The sequence below is a fragment of the Excalfactoria chinensis genome, chromosome 2, assembly GCF_039878825.1.
Source record: "Excalfactoria chinensis isolate bCotChi1 chromosome 2, bCotChi1.hap2, whole genome shotgun sequence".
Lineage (NCBI taxonomy): Eukaryota > Metazoa > Chordata > Aves > Galliformes > Phasianidae > Excalfactoria > Excalfactoria chinensis.
The window spans coordinates 83,752,287-83,769,814 of record NC_092826.1 but is presented as its reverse complement, the minus strand read 5'-3'; the positions used below and the strand labels follow the sequence as shown (position 1 = coordinate 83,769,814).

The window sequence follows — 17,528 nt, the reverse complement described above, 5'->3', positions numbered from 1 at the left end:
GCAAAGTCTTGCATGGATGTGAGATAACAGATATTTTGTTTCCAGAAAGGACGGATGCATGTCATTTTGATTGCCATTACCTTTCTTGACAATTGTTTTGCTTCTTCCCCGTGTGAAATAACTTTGGGGCTGGTGGCAGACAAGGGGAGGGTGACAGTGTGTGGGTGCTTAGGAGTTGGACAACTCTTGTCTCCACTACCAGTGCTCAATTACAGGGGAAAGACACGTGCCAGGTGATGGCTGGGGTTGCTCTGAAAAGAGATGGTGTGAAAGAGCAAATTTAGCCCTAGGGAATGCTATTGCAAATAGCAAAGTATGATAATTCACCAAAGCACTCAAGTTAACAAGATAGCGGTGTGTGCCTGTCTAGAGTGGGAGGCATACAAGACGGGGACCATCCTGCTGTGATGCCCAGGTGACCAGAGCTGTACAGATGGCATATTTCGTATGTGCCTAGCCTGGCTCTGTGCCACTGGCAGGAATGCTTTCTGCTTGAAGCCTCCAGGTTTCCTAACCAGCTCCTGTGTTTCCCTTTCCCTCCTTTGCTGCCTGGCGCATGTACACCCAGGAGGCTGTGAGCTCGATCTGGCCTGCTTTGTCCAGCTGATCAACGAGATGGGGGGGATGCAGCAAGTGACTGACCTCAAGAAATGGAACAAACTGGCAGACATGCTACGCATCCCCAAAACTGCACAGGACAGGCTGGCCAAGCTGCAGGAAGCCTACTGCCAGTACTTGCTCTCCTACGACTCCCTCTCCCCTGAGGAGCACAAGAAACTGGAGAAGGAGGTCTTGCTGGAAAAAGAAATCTTGGAGAAGAGGAAAGGACCTTTGGAAGGACATTCGGAGAATGCCTACAAGTTCCATTCCTTGCCCCGGTTTGAGCCCAAAAATGGACTCATCAACGGTGTGGTTCACAAAAATGGCTTCCGCAACAAGTTAAAAGAGGTCGACGTCCCACTGAAGACGGGCAGGCGGCGGCTCTTCGCTCAGGAAAAGGAGACCACAAAGGATGACGAGGAGGAAGAGGAGGAGGGAGTTCTTAGTGACCTACACAAGTGTATATACAAGGTAATGAGGCAAGCTCTGCCGGTTTTGTTGTGCTGAATTGCCTTTGCTACGGTATGGGTTGCACCAGGGTTTTGGGGAGATCGTGGGCTGTCGCCATGGGGTGGTCTGTTGGCTTTGTTCTCATCCGCCTGGCTATTGTGGCATGTCTGAATATTGGAAGGTGTTACTGTCATCGTAAGACATGCTGCACTACGCTTCCCACTCTGTCTCCTTGTGAGAGGTTCTTTGGATAGCTCTGTCCAATTATCCTTGCCGACACAATTTTTATTTTCATTTTATAGTGACATTTAGAGCAATGCTCTGCTTTCTCAGTCTTGCTTCTTTGCGAGTCTCTTGTAATAGTAGTAGTAATAGTAGTAGTAGTAGTAGTAGTAGCAGCGGTCCACATCAAAAATAGCATCACTGGCAATGCACTACATTTAGAAAGGGCAAATTGAAATGCAAACACTATTTTCAGCTCTGATGCCAAATTTTGCTCAGTGCTAACAGTCACATGAGTGCTTAGTCCTCCACATGTCAAGTACACCCATTTACAAAAGAGTGCTGACTCTTTGGCTGTATTTTATTTGGCAGTCTCCAACACTTGAGCAGCATTTGGCACTGCAGCCTGCAGTACAGTTTCGAGTTGTGTTGAACTGTTAAGCCAAGTTCGGGGAGATATATAGCATTCAGTGTCAGTGCCCAGTAAAGGAATACTCTGTTCTTCCCTTCCCAATCTTGCTTCCATCACTAGGAAATGAAGCCAGATAGCCTGAAGTGGCTTAATATTAAGCTATTTAGGGACTGCATGAGCTCATGACTTGGGCTTTAGAAGCTTGCTACAGGTTTCTTTGTAGCCTATTATGATTCGTCAGCCAAAAATTATTTTGTTTGGGGACTCTGTCCTCAATCCTACCTCTGAAAAGCAATCTCTTTGCTGTGTTCCTATTGGACAGAAGCTTATCTAATGACAGCAGCAATTGTGAATACTGGAGTGACATTTCTGTGCTTAATATACTGTTCTTAATAATGTTAAATGAAAAATTCAATATACCTTCTGCATCTGCTGTATGAATCACCTCCAGCTTGGTGGAGGGAAGAATAAATAGAAGTTACGCAATGATCTTGATCCACTGGAGTAACTCACAAGACTTCTGGAACGAGCCTTGTTCATTACTAGGGTGTCTGATAAGACTTAAGCTGAGAAGGTGCTTGGCTTGAGGATTTAAGCAGAGAGTACATTACAGAATTTTACAGAACATGCATTTTAATCCTCCATTCTCTATTTCTCTTGAGATGATGGTTTCCTTTTTCTCTGTGTGTGTGTGTGTGTGTGTGTGAACAGGGGAGCGTTACTTTCCTTACTACTGTGTTTCTGAGAAAATCAGAATCTTTTTTTTTAGCAGAACACGTCCTCATGTTACAGTTTCAGCAAATGATGGGATTAGAATGGTACATTTCTAATTCTCATTAAAACAAAACAAGAAAACCACCCCCCTTTATTAAATGCCCAGGTCAATAGAGTGTTAGAATAACATAATCGTATGGGTGTAGCCCAGTTCAGACCATAAAGTCTATACCTCAGACCATATGGAGAGGTCATAAATTTAGGGTTTTGCGCGGTGATTTTTGCAGTCAGCGTGTGCTTGAGCTGGAACGCGCTTTTAGAAAGAGACATGCAGTCTTCCAGGAGCAGTTACCATTGTATCGCATGTCAAGGTTAGAGTAAATCTCCTTTGTGTTTGGTTGATTTTCTGCCAGGACTCCCAAATTATTTTCAGTATTGCTCCTTTCCAGGCTGTAAGGCCTGCTGTGCTTTTAAATGTATGCTGCGGGCTGCTGTGCTTGCTTTCTTTGCTTCCTAAACGTATGGCTTTTCTACTCAACTGTGATACTCTGTTGTTGTCAGTAAGTACACTAAGTAAACTGCAGTCATCAATGAGCTATCTGTTGGAAGATTTCACCATCCCCTTCTTCCCTGGTGTGAGCTCTGAAAACAATTTAAAAATCTGGAGTGGGGCTGGCTGAAAACAGCGCTGGTTGTTGTACAGGACAACCTGAAGGCTTTCTAGCAGACCTGTTGCATGGACAAGAAGAAGAAATCACCAAAGCCAGTTTTACCAACCCCTGCAGGAAACTGGCCCAGAAAGTCCACACTGAATTCTCTTCAGCCAGGTTTGCCCTCTGCTTAACAGAGGTCTCTCATTCCCACCTACAACCATGGTGAAATCTCAATTTTTTCTGCTCATTTTTCTGTCCCTTTAACATCTTGAAGGTTTGCAGCGCTGTAGGATGCTTCTCTGTGCCTTCCTTCCCCTTTCCGCACCATGGCCATGAGTGCTGTCCTCCATGCTGACTTGCTGATGGTGCCCTGGGTTGATTCTCAAGGCTGATATAGAGACCACAAGAAAAAGAAAAAAATCAGAAGAGGAAGTTTTGTCCCTTAAGTTATTTTGTGCCATATTGTCACAGCAGCAGAGACTGCTGGGTAGCTTGAAGCTCCCAGGACAGCTGATGAACCACTGGAACATTTTTTGAGGGCATTTTGAAGGATATTTTTACTTTTCAACACCTAGTTTTGTGTTCTGATCAAGGTGCTCCACTGGAGCATTTAAAAGAGTTTTCAGAACAATCATTAGAAAAGTTTGGTAAAATCCCTCAGATTTTTAAAAAAAACAAAAACAAAAACAAAAAAACAACAAACAAACAAAAAGAAACCAACAGAAAATAAGCAAACTAAAAAACCAGAAACCCCTCAACCATCGCATTCACAACCTCTAAGAGGCTAAAAAATTGCACATTTTGATCAGGGGAACATTGACAAATGCAATTTTAAAGGGCTAAACTGTTGAATTTTTCTTTCTCTTCTTGCCTGCTGCAAATCTGAGAGAAGGAAGGATGTGCTTAATCTTGGAAGATCAATCCTCATTCTTGCTCCCCTTTGTAAGATGAGAGAAAGCTGCTGCAGAGCGTTTGTTAGCATGCGAGCCATGATGTATATATGCTCAAGTTTGACGACTGTTGGTGCAGGCCCTGCATTTTATGAGAGCCTTTGTTTTAAGAGAATGCCTCAGTAACTGATTCATGAGGGCATTAAAAGATGAAGGAAATTGCTTATTGTACCACAGAGCTTCCAAGTTTATGGGAATTGGAGGGCCCCAGGACATGGGCATTTCATAAACTTTTGTTACAGCTGATTGCATTGCGATCAATTAAAAAAGTGACAATGTTATTGCTATAGGAGCTGAGCAAAGTGATGGATAGGCTGCTATGTAGTTGTTCTCAATATGGTCTAGGGCACTTGTGGTGCTCCTGCCTTCTGTGCTGATAGAGGATGCTTCCCAGAGCTTGCAGCTATTATAGATACAAAAGAACAGGTACCAGAAAGTTAGATGTAGCTCAGACAGCAAGCCAAGTCATATCCTCTTCTCACATAGCTGCTGTCCTGCAGCAATGCTAAAACAGATGCACTCGTTCGGCAGTTTTACTGTATTTTACTTTTCTCAGCCTTGTAACGAGCCCTTGGAATTGTGCTACTTTTACTGGATGGTGCATGCCTAGTTTTTTGTGACCCCCCTTCTGTGTCATACAGTACTGGTTTGATGCTGAACATTACCGTTAATTTTCTGTTAATTTTACTGTTAATTGTTTCTGTCCATTTCTCTGTATGTCAAGAGCATAGCCACACAGCCCTTGGGACCTGAGTCAGGTAGGGCTGGGTACTGGTTCATTTGCAACGTGTTATAGCCTATGAGGTCATGTATCCGGCTGCTGTAGTTTTCAAACACAGAAGGCTGTGCTGGATGAAACAGTGCACGTGGCTTTCTGTGAACGCTCAGCTGGTCTTTGAAAGGGTTGGTTTGACCCTACTATTTTGACAGATGAAACGTCATTTAAGGTGATGAAACTTCTCTAAGGTTTGAGAAATCTAGAAGCTTAGCATGTAAGGAAAAGAGTGAGGCCAGGGGAGATGGGAACACCTAGTTTTATTTTCACTTTTAATTTTATTTTCTTTTTCCACAGGGTAGGTCTGTTTCTTTAACAACCTTCTACCGAACAGCAAGAAACATCATGAACATGTGCTTCACAAAGGAGCCTACAGTAGCTGAAGTAGAGGTGAGACCAGCACGAGGGGTAGTAAATGTTTTCTGGTGTGGAGACTGAACGTAGAGGTTCATCTTTATTGGTGTTTAGAAACTACCATTAGTGGTTTAATGTGGTGGATGTCTGGTGTGGGAAAAATAATTCATTATGTGTAGGTGTGATAGTGATTCTTCCCTTCAGTTTTTTAAACGTTTTTCATAAAGGTATTGATGAACTGAGAGAAAGACTTTTTAGGATAATTTGCAATGAAGCACAGGAGCAAGGGGGGCTAATTCCTGTCTTTAGAATCCACCAATGCTTTTTAATATTTACAATCATGGAATCATTAAAGTTGGAAAAGAACTCCGAGCTCATCTAGTCCAGCTGTCAGTCCATCCTCACCGTGCCCACTAAACCACATCCCTTAGTGCCACATCTGCACATTTCTTGAATGTCTCCAGGGATGGTGATTCCTCCACTTCTCTGGGCAGCTCGTTCCAATGCTTGACCAATGGTTCTCCTTCTGAGACAAAATTTTTCCTAATATCCAACCTGAACTTGCCCTGGCACAACTTGAGGCCATTACCTCTCATTCTTATTTCTAAACGGTGCTTTATGTTGAGTTACACTGAGGTGATTTCTGGGACTTACATTTTAATGGGAAGTACCTTGTTCAAAACCCATCACCGCTTTCTCTCCCAACAGCAAGAATATTGGCGGTTAGTGGAACAGAAAGATAGCCATGTAGCAGTGCATTGTGGAAAAGTGGATACCAACACCCATGGGAGCGGCTTTCCTGTGGGGAAATCTGAACCATTTTCTAGGTAAGGTCACAGAATCTGTGCCGCCAGCCCCATTTGTGTAACCAGGTGTGGGAACTTGCTTCCTGCAAGGCAGCACAGTGCTGGCTTGACAGCAGGAGCATGGTGCTGACGTATGTTTCCCTCTGGGTCCCTTTGAACAGGCATGGGTGGAACCTCACAGTCCTTCCTAATAATACAGGATCCATCCTGCGACATCTTGGTGCTGTGCCTGGTAAGCAGGATTCTTTTTCTGTGTTTGTCCTGAGTGCCCACTAAATGTGGTAGCGTAGTCATCAAAGCCTTCTCTCACTCTTGTCTAATCCTGTTGAGTAGCTGCCCAGGTAGCGATGCAGTTGTAAGTAGCAGTTTATACTTGTGGGATGGAAATCAGGTTTGTAGAAATAGAATTAATGAACAGTTAAGACCACGTACCTGGGAGGAGCTGGTTGTGCTTGCAGCATCGCTGTCTGTTGTTGTCAGTACATCGGTGTTCTTGTTTTGTGTCAGGGTGATGAAAGACATGCAGCTTTCTTGTGTGCAAACCTGAACAAATGTTGGGTAAAGCTGCACACAGGTTGTTCTTTTTTTAAATGAATTGTTGCAAGTGTCACAAGCTCCAGCCGCATCTGTGTCATTAAAAACATCAGTTGAAAGCAGAATCCAGTCACCTGTACAGAAGTTGTGCCTGGACTGTGCTAGCTGGGAAAGAGGATTTATGTTAACGTGTATGTATGCACTTGACACTGTGAAGCAGTCTCCTTTGATCAATAGCATTGAGCTTGCATTATGGATATTAGTAAATAAACTAAAGGATAAAACTTTTTGCAGCTCTTAGAAAATAAATATGTGCATCTGGTAGATATTTCAGTAGTGGAAAATGCTGGTGTCATTAAATAAATCATTCTTTGTCAATTATTCACTCTGATAGGCAGACTGCAAAAAGCTCACAGGTAGAAGAACTGCAACTGAAATGCCCTTAACTGTCTTTTAATTAGAAATTGCAATTACTCAAAACTCATTTTCAATCTCTGTTTCAGGAGTGACAATTCCTTGGCTAAATATTGGCATGGTCTTTTCTACCTCATGCTGGTCTCGAGACCAAAATCACCTTCCATACATTGACTACTTACACACTGGTGCTGATTGCATTTGGTAGGTATTACCGTGTTTGTTTTCATGTTCACTGTAGTGGCTCTCTGTAGGTTGGCGTTAGCAGCAGTTTGTCTAGTACCTTTTGTGTGAATGAATGTCATCTATCTAGAAGCGTAGTCTTCACAATTGCAGGTCTAATGAAAAGCATAGTATAAGCTAAGCATTAAAAACCTTATTTCTGGGACCCTGGGTTTCTCTTGTGTGATCTTTTCTGAGATACTTAGCAATGAACTGTTTCTGCTTGAGAAAGGGTAGGAAGTTTTCATGAGATGGAAACCAGCACGACAGCTGGTCAAGGTGGGCTTCCCTTAGGCTGACAGAGAGATACTTGTCCAAGCTTGCTCCGTATTGTCATTGGTAAAGTGATTGAATTCATATTCTGACTAAATAGCCACCATTTTCTTTTTTTACATATCAACCAGATATATAGATACATATCTATATATAGATACATATCTACCAGATCCCTAATATTTTCTATTGTGATTTGTTTCTTTCTTTATCGTATGATAGTTGTTTTTAATTATGATTCCACACATCATTCTAGTGCCTGGATGCTGGCCAGTAGTACTCAGGTGCTAGCTACGTTTCATATGTTGGAGGCACTTCATACAAATGGACTTAGCACTGAGTTTACAAATGGTTATGAACACGGTGATCCTTTCTGAATTCAGTGCGTATGTGCTGCTACAGATGATGATGAATTAGATTACAATGGAAGTACAACAGCTGATGGAGGAATTAGTGGAAGCAGGTGCTGTCAGCATGTCACGTGCCTTTCTGTGACATTCCGATGATAATGGTGTTATTACCCAAGAGGATCATCAGTGAGAACAGTGAACGATAAGCAGTATAACTGTTTCTTGACCGCAGAAAATCAATTAAATGGAGAACAAAAGTTACTGAAATGCTGACTCCCACCAAAGGTGAGAAACTGATTGCCTTTCAACAGTTTCAGCAGTTCTCTAGAACCCTGAACAATGGGAGCCTTCGGCTCATTGAGCAGTGTGACAGGAGAAGGTCTGCAAGGCCTGAAGTGTATGTGCTGCCCTGCTGCCACACTACTTGCAGAGTCAGCAAAGGCCTTTGCATCCAGGAGTCCCCATGGAGTGGCAATGTCAGCCATTCTTTGTTCATGCGCTAAGTGTGTACTTGGTCACCTTTAATGCCCGTGCTTCTCAGCTGGTGCTGATGTCAAGGGTGCTGACCCAGCTGACTCTGCATGGCCCAGAATGAAGGGTTCAAAATCTTGTTAGAAACATATGAAGCTCCTTAATTTCTCTAATTTTGGCTCCTGCTGCACATGCGAGCTCCAGGACAGGGTCCTGTGTGGCTGTCACGTGTGAGCAGCTGCCCCATGAGAGTAGGAAATTTGTTTTCCTTGTCTGCATCCCTTGCATAGACTCTGCTCCTGGGGTTCTATTGCAGGAGTGCCTCTCTTTAAATACTGAAAGTTGAAGAACTGTTCTCTGTGTGATCATACTAAGGGATAAACACTGGATTATGCTGTGAACTTGGAGGCTTCTGTCTCTTTCTGTCATGGGCATTTCATGGCTCCTGTCCCTCTTCTATGAATCAGGAATCTGCTATCATTTATAATAATATGCTATCAGAACAAATTGCAGAGCAAGCTACATTATCCTCAACCCTAGGTGAGACTGTTTCCCTCTGTGACATAGGTATAGGTTTTAGTGACTGTAAAGTACAAAGGGAAGACGTTCAGGCTAAGTTCTGAGGTCATTTTTCATGCTGTGCTTGTCAAAATGCAGTGTTGTGATGTTGAAAAGATTTGAATGCAGCCAGACAGCAGTTTAGGGGAGGGCACTACTTGTTTTTCTAAGCCAAGAATAAGAAAACAAAAAAGCCATTTGCATGGGTTAACTTATATACAAACAGCCTCAGATGTACTTAGAGTGACTGCTTTGATGAAACATGGGTAATAAACAGGAATAACTCAGAAGAAGTAAAACTACTTTGTCAAAACTGTTCTTCTGTGAGGCTGCCAGGCTGCACTGTCAGGCTGATCTGCATTAGGAGGTATCTTCAGAGACCATTAAAGAGCCGACATTGAAAAGAGAAATAACCTTGTTCTGCCATGACACTCAGAGGTCTGTACTGGCTCCTCACTTCACATTTTTGATGGGTACATCAAGATTTGCAAGTGGGTGAAATGGCAGAATATGCCATAGCTGGAGAGGATCTGAATTCCCTCAGTCCTGCCAGTAGTGAGATGGTACTGTGCATTTTATTGCTGCTCCCCCTCTTCACACATCTTTTCCATGCATTTTCCCGGGCCCGTGGTTTATGAAATTACAGGCTTGAATCTCTAGGCTGTTCCCACTGTATTTTCTGACTAATAGAATGGAAGTTTGAATTTAAAATGTTTTAATCTCCGTTAAAATGCCTTATTCTAGTGTAACTAGCGTAATGTTCTATACACATGCAGCTGTTCTGCAGTGCTCACTGTTGACAACACAGGTACTGCAAAGTATCTGATACACAGCTTGCCTTTAAAATTGCTGTTGGGACATGATAAGGTTCTTCCATTTCATCGCTCTAAAATCCTAGGATTTCTTAGCAAGGTCCTAGTCGTTGCTAGTATGTTTGTAAGTAGCCAGTCTACGTGTGCCCAGGCAGCTGGCTCATTAGGGTCTGTGTTGCAGCTACAACTAGCTGTATGAGCACATATTGTCATATCTTCTGGCAGTCAGCTTGAGGATCAAGAAAGAAAAATCAAAGTCATCATAAAAACAGCGAGCAATAATGACATGTTCAAATCATAGGAAGTACAGCCTCCTCCTATAGATTCATCATATCATAGAATCATAGAATTACTCAGGTTGGAAAATATGATGCATATGGAGTTGATATTAGTGCACATCACAAGGAAATGTCCTAACAAGATCTGTAAGGTTGGCAGAATGCTTTCTGAAATTAATGGTGAGACGTGGACAAATGACAAGGGAACTGCATTCTTTTCCCCAGAATCTTTCCAGATTTAATTCTCTTCCACTGCTTGCCAAGTTTCGAATAATGGCTTTGTTGTGTGAGTAGTGTGGGGGCAAATGGACTCCAGATTGAGGTCTTAAAGTTTGAAGTGAACTCTGATAAGTCTTGATAAATTAGGCAATGCTTTTTATTTGCCTGAGCATAACAAATCCAAATAAAGTAATGTCGCAGATAAACCCTACCGTGGCAGCAGCTCAAGGCAAGTTTGGCAACCCCAGGATTTGCACTGTGTTTCCAACCAAGCTGTGCTGCTCAGAGTGCAGTGGTCAGGCACCAAGTGTCATGCCATGAAAACAGGCATTTCCTGGCAAGCCATCAGTTAATGCCCTTCCAGCAGGGTGCAAGCAGAAGTGGGACATTGCGTAGTAGTGAATTGTCACCGTATTGCATCCCTGCATCCAACAAGGTTGCATCCCTGCATCCAACAAGGTAGCAGTTCCTCAGATGTGCGGAGCCAAGTCTTGACTCTTCTTTGTTACTTTTTGTCATTACTGGGAAGGGAAGCACAGAGAGTTTGTTGGCTTGAGAAGAGGGTGTGCAACCCTATGATATACCCAGTGGTTTTAAATCTCTCTCCTGCTTTTTTGGCTGCTCTTAGTCAGGTCTTAGTTCGTTGCAAGGGTAAAGATGTGAGATTTGTTTAGTAAGAGAGCAAAGAAGGCATTAGGCTATTTTGTGTACTAACGAGTGTAATTTGTGGTTTCTTGATTATTGCAAACAGAAATTGTTTGTGCTCAGGTAGTAAGTGTAATCATTTGTGATAAAAGAGTCGAGATATTGGTGCTGAAGAGATGCAAACTTGTGCTCGTAATTAGATGTTCCAGTGCCATTAAAATGCTCATCATGCTATTGCTGATTTTTCTACTCCGATTCTGTAGAGTGCTGAATTTTCAGTGTTTGGGGATTTTGCGTCCTTTGGCATCGAGCGAACACCGTCAGACTGAATTTAAATGAACAGCTTTCCATTAATCCTGAGTGTTTTGCAAAAATGACCTGTTTGGGAATGTCTAATTTCTTTCTTTTAATCAATGTCCTGCTCTAAATTGCCTGTTTACTAGGGACCGTTATTTATTCCACAGTAAATCTCTCTCTTTTCCTCTAACAAAACAACAGGTATTGCATTCCTGCTGCGGAGGAGAACAAACTTGATGATGTGGTACATACCCTGCTGCAAGCCAATGGCACTCCAGGGCTGGAAATGCTTGAAAGTAATGTAATGGTAGGTTAACGCTGGGGGGAGGTATTCCCAATTGAGAATCCAAGGGTAATAGAAGACTGGTGTTCAGACCTCTTTTTTCTCTTTGCGTTACACTGATGATAGTGTGAAAATCCGGACACTTCATACTGGCATTTTTTTAATAAGGCTCATGTGATACAACATTGAAAGAAAAAACAAACATGACAGAGCTGGAAATGTCCACTTAAATGTTGTCTGTAATGTATTTAAATTCACTAAGTGAGTGCTTTGTAATCAGTTCATCTGCCATGACTGACACTACAGTAACAGTCATGGATGTGAGAAGCCAAATACATTGAAGGATTTCAAAGTGTTGGTTTTTTGTTTTTTTTTTTTTTTTGGCTCCCCGGCTTATTTTATAGATTTTAATTTCCATTTAGTGCGTTTAAGAATAAGATTGGGAGCCCACAGCAGATTGCTTGGCTTGCAAACATCTGTAACAGGAGTGTAAAAACAAGATGGATCCAGTGACAAGTCTGTCTGAAAAGTTATAGATGGAGAAACAAATGGCCTGCATTACTTTTGACAGACAGCATGTTTTTGGGTCTTCATGTTTTGTAGTTGTTTGGCAAGAGAAAGCTTAAACTATTGGTTTCAGAAGAGACGCGTGTAATTCTTACTCCAGATAACTTACATTTCTGTATGCGTAGAAGGGAAGAGAGAAAGGAAACGGAGCAGAGCTGTTAGCAGAGCATAGCTTTTCTCCAGAGCGAGTAACATGTGGCAGTACCTGGGAAGGAAAAGATTAAACTGTACAGCAAGGTTCTGACTTTTGTTTGCAAATTGCTTTTATGTCTTTCCAGATCTCCCCAGAAATCTTGTGTAAGGAGGGGATCAGGGTGCACCGTACTGTACAGCAGAGCGGGCAGTTTGTTGTCTGTTTTCCTGGATCCTTTGTGTCTAAAGTGTGTTGTGGCTATAGTGTTTCTGAAACAGTGCACTTTGCTACCACCCAGTGGACAAGTATGGGTTTTAAAACAGCCAAGGTAAGTTGAGAAAGGGAGTTAAAATGGATTCAGCACCCTGCCGTCTAAAACAACAGCAGAGCAGACATTCCAGGACAGATAGCATTGATACTAGTGCAACTGTGTCTATTTTTGTGGAGCATTAAATAAAAAAAAAAAAAAAAGGAAAAAAGAAAACAAACAAACAAACCCTGCAAGGCATAAGAGATGATGCAGTGCTTTCAGAAAAGCAAATGAGATAATAATTGCTAACTAAAAAGTGCTGTATGTTTCAAGAAACCAGAGGATCGTTATGCCTGCAGACCTATTTGCAAGGAAGCTTTTTGAAAATCCCATCAGAGCTACCGAGTCTATATTGTATGATGCTTACTACGTTTTCTAGGTGATGTTTTCTAGAACCATTAGAATCTCAGGTGCGAGTATCTGGATAACTGTGCTTATTAGCTTTTATGGTAGGCAGAGTCAGTTAACACTCACAGCTGTATTGCTTGTCTTTCTCTGCCCCTTTATTCAGGAAAAGCTGTTGATCAGGGCAATTTCAGTTTTTAATCGACTTGAAAGTTCTTAGGTTCACTGACCAGCTCACATGATACCAAGCTGTATATAAAACTTCCGATCCCTTTTTCACGCAACTAACTGAGGTTGACAGTCAGCAGAAAAACAAACAGCTGAATTGCCCAGGAGTCGGGTTTTTTTTGCTAAGTTTCTGTGTTCTGGGACAAACAATGTACGCGGTTAATTGTGTGCCCAACCTTCTCAGATACACTGTGGGTTCCAGATGCTATTTTGGTCCTGTTTTCTCACTAAGCCAATAGTAAATTATTATTTACAGCTCCAGACCAAGTGGTTAGAAAGTAATTAAACATAATATGCCCACACCTAGGTCTTGGTTCTTTAGAGTTAATGGAATTCTTCCATCCTGGCTATACTAACTGTATATTAACTTACTTGGAAATAAAAGTTATTTTATTACAGATTTATTTTGGGGGAAGGTGGGAATTGCATATGTGTGTAGGTAAGGAATGAGAATCCTGAACTAACCTTTTGTGTCTGAAGGTATACTATTATATTATCTTCATATACTGTATTTATTGCTGTACTGAGTACTTGTTCGATATTGTGAAAATGCTACTCTTGTGAGACAGAAACCACTATGCAGCAATTAAAAAGCTCTTCCTGGTGCCTCAGATTCTGAAGAACAGTTTCTTTTGATTAACTTTTAAGAGCTTTGCACTGGGTAGATCTGATATGACTGAAAATCCAGCAGACGCTAATCTATGATAACCTGCCTTGGAAATTGAAGTCACAGCTCTTACAAACTTTACAAGAACCACAGAAGTGTGTTTATATCAGAATAACTCTGGAAACTCCTACTACATTGCTCTTTTCCGTCTTTCTTTTCCTCCTCATCTTTCTTCAAACTCTCCTATATTCTCAACTCTCTTAACTTTGGGAAATCCTTCCTTTGGAAGTTCTGCCTTTGTCAAGGCGCTTTGCCATTTTCAAAAGCTGACCGGGATGACGCTTTTCAGAGGTTATGAAAAGTTCTGTGTAATGAGCAAGATTCCCCCTTTGGACTGTTAATGAACTCTGCCAAACAACTGTACCCTACTGTCTTTCAGTTCTGGACAGCAATATTGACAGTTTTTAGCTGTTTGATATATTAACCTTGTTTTCCCTCTGTGATACTGTGACTTGATTTTTATAGTGACTCTTTATATAACTAAACAATGTTGTTTCACTTCATGTATTGAATGACCGCTCAATCTTCTTTAATATATGCAAAAATGAAATTCCGCATCTGAAATTGCATTGATTCCAGTTCATAAGGAGTTGGGATAATCGTTGGGGTAAAGGACTTTGTATAAAGCCTTGTGTAAAGGAACAGACAGGTTTAACCAAAGGTTGATCGGCAGCAAACATCAAACCGGGTTGCTGGCTTTGGAAAAGGACCCAGAGAGCTTTGGAGATGTTAAACTAAGGAGAAAGCTTAAGGGTATGGAAGAGTTTGGTTTTTGGTGGAAAAGGGGTAACTCCAAATGGGGCACTTTGCAGAGTCAGTAAAATTCATTTAGGGAACAGAAAAACAGAAAATTGGACTAAATAAATTCCAGCTTGTCCGGAGGTGTGGAAATGAGTTGGGATATGTGGTTTTTGAGGAGGGCTTTGGTAGTACAGGACTTGCCAGAAACTTGGTGGGAAGGAGAGACTCAGCAAGTTGTGTAAAGCAAGAAGTGCATAGGAGAGGTGTGGAGCTGGTTGTCCCATTATAGCAGCACGGCTCTTACACAAGAGGGAGCTTACAGTCAAATTGGTTGGGTTTAACTCCATCATAAGGGATGTAACTCCTGAGCACTGGTCTTCCAGTCCAGAACACTGTGCTCCTGACTGTCCAACCACACGTAGGCAGGGCCTTCATGTGTTTCCCTCCGAGCTTTTAGTTTGGGTTAGGTTTGTGCTTTTAAACCACCACACAATTATCACTCCTTGATTTCTGCCACAGAGCTGGCTTAGCCTGAGCAGATGAGGTTGCCTTCAGATGAAGCAATAGTAGAAGAGGCACTCCAGCAGTGCACTTGATGTCCAGCAATAACAGTGGCGTGGCCTCAGGACTTGGCGTGACTGCTCTGAAGTCAAAACATCAGGCTTTACAGGCACATCCTCTGAGTGTCGGGGTCCTTAGCATTGGTCGTATTGCTCTGCCAATCTGCTCCTCCTGCTTTGTAGTGCTCAATAGCACAGACACAGAGTGTGTCCTGAGATGGATCAGGAAACACAGTGGTAATGGAGATGCTGGTGTCCTTCCCCAGCTAGATCATGGTTGTCACATTTTGTGTGAAATACCAGAACTGAAATGGCTTCAAGGAGCAGCTAGTCAGGAAACCCACGTGAGGAGAAACTGCCATCTCATTTCCCAGCAATGCTGGACAAACCTTTGGTGGTTCAGAACATCGCTATCAAAGAGCTGCTCTGTGATGTTGAGCAGACATTACAGAGCTTGAGAGAACAGTAAAAACTGAAACATCCACTACTGTGGTGTTTCATTTCAAAAGACAGCCTTGCATAAAATCAAGGAAGCTTGTTAAATTGTGAATGCAGCAAGAAGGATAAAGTGTTTGCGTGCAGCATAGAAATTGCTTTAAGATGCTCTATTAGAGGGTCACAGCACAACATATGCACATCGCTTGGCAAAAAAAACATTTCAAAGGTCAGCCCCTCCGCTAAACTTGGCCTGGCTATAGACTATAAGAAAGGAGTCCATTTGAAATAGGACAAAAAAAACCTCTCCCTTTTGTGTCTAAAAGTTCAAAATGCAAATAACACAACTGCTCGCCCACCCGGAGCTCTAGCGGGATGAATGTAAACACAGACTAATGCGGGCCCGAAAGAGATTCTAAAGAACAACTTGCTAAAGGCAAAAGGAAAAGAAATATATAAAAGAATGAGAAAGGGGCCATCAAATGCAGCTTTTGTAGGGAGTTCATGCCCTCCAGGCCTTGAAACTTTTTGAAGGATGTATGGACAAAAGACATCCAGTTGACAGAACCTGCTAGTGTTCCTGCAAGATTTTTGGTGAGGTTCCTCAGAAAAGGCTCTTAAAGAAACTAATGTGTCACACAGAAACTCAACTGATGTAAGGATAAGCAGAGGATGGGCACGTATGATCAGATCTTGTTGAGGAGGGAAGGCTCTTGCTGTGTCCCTCGGGAAAAGCAGTGCAGTTCAACATCATCCATAACTAAGCTAGAAAAGGAAATGCAAAGCAAAACCAGTCGCTTATAGTGAGGATGTTAATGTTAATCTAACAGCAGAAATTAAAGCAGTGGGGTGTTACAGAGAGGTTTAATGAGACTGAGTGGTCTGAATGCGAAAATTGTAGATGAAATTCAGCGCTGATAAATTTTACATGGGAGTAAGAAAATAATCCTGATTGGACAGACATGGTGACGGGCTCTGAACAAACTGTTGTATTGAGGAAAGACATTTTTGGCTTCCTCTGTAACTGTCAGCACAGTGGTTCGGAGGGGTTTAAAAAAAATCTATATGTTAAGAATTATAGGAGCAGAGTAGAGAACAGAGCAGAAACGTTGCTCGGCCATGACTCGAATACTGAGCGATTCTGAATCACTAATTGCAGAAAGAAGAGAATAGAACTAGAAAAAGTACAGCAGAAACTGATAATTAGAGGTTGGAATTAACCCCTGTGTCAGATAGAAGGGCATGGAAAATTGATGACCAAGAGAAGCAGATGATAGTAAGACCAAATATAAAGTAGCAGGGAGATGACTGTTATTATGTGAACGTTCAGCGTCTCTCATCATATTAAATAACGTAATGAAAATTAATGATTAGGCAGCAGGTCAAAGACCAAGCAGAAGTCTGTTTTATAATACTTATCTGTGTGTTTCAGTACTGTAGGGAAGAGAAGAATGTACATGGATTCAGGAATTCAGATAAAGACACAGATGCAGTGAGTTGTGTCACAAAACAAATGTGTGTGGCTCAGGTCCCTGAACTGCCAGCCAGCAGCTGTGCACCGCAGCAAAATGTTCCCTTGTTGCAGCGTTCTGCAGCCGGCCACTTTTGGTGGCTGTTGCTTAGCAGCCCCATGCAAATCCAACACAGGTCCCAGAAGTGCAGCTGCTCCAACCCTGAGCTAGCTCTGCCAAAGAGAGTGCACTGTGAAGAGCACTTCTCCTACCTGTGAACATCCTTTGGATGCTTTTGGGTCAACAAAGGTTATTAATTCATGTTAGGATAGATCTCACTATCATTTCAATGCATGCAGTCTGTGCTAGTAAAAATGGTGCGTTGGTTCTGACAAAAGAAATACAAGAGTATGTGAGGGGGTTAAGACAGGGTTAAAATTTTGAGGTTGAAGATGAATCTTTTTTGTTTGTGACAAGTAGGTGCTTCACTAATTACAAAATGGCACCTTCACCTTAGGCTCCAGCATTAGTATCATTTGAAGATTCTCAGGCTGTATAGAACAACGTATGCCTCTTCAGGCATAGGGAAACTTCAGGCTTCTTCCAGTTGCAGAGTAAATCAAGTAATTTACCTACATAAGAAATACAAGAAGGGCCGAAGCTATCAGAATCACTCCGTTCATTTTGATGGGGACGCAAGGCTAAACTTCAGCAGCTTCTGCAAAGAGCAGCCAGTACAAGGCAGAAATGAACACAAGTGAAGCTCACTCTTTTATCACTTGTCACCTTTCCTTGGCAT

At 42.1% G+C, this 17,528-nt stretch overlaps 1 protein-coding gene across 5 annotated transcripts in view; it reads left to right on the top strand.

Annotated features, from left to right (window-relative positions):
• Positions 1-17,528, top strand: part of JARID2 (jumonji and AT-rich interaction domain containing 2) — a 202,740-nt gene that overhangs the window by 178,413 nt on the left and 6,799 nt on the right. For all 5 annotated transcript variants that reach the window (XM_072327482.1, XM_072327479.1, XM_072327480.1 and 2 more), the window contains 7 exons: positions 569-1,071; positions 5,074-5,166; positions 5,839-5,957; positions 6,098-6,168; positions 6,974-7,088; positions 11,211-11,316; positions 12,138-12,320. In XM_072327482.1, the coding sequence (XP_072183583.1) occupies positions 569-1,071; positions 5,074-5,166; positions 5,839-5,957; positions 6,098-6,168; positions 6,974-7,088; positions 11,211-11,316; positions 12,138-12,320 (1,190 nt within the window). The remainder of the gene's footprint in view (positions 1-568; positions 1,072-5,073; positions 5,167-5,838; positions 5,958-6,097; positions 6,169-6,973; positions 7,089-11,210; positions 11,317-12,137; positions 12,321-17,528) is intronic.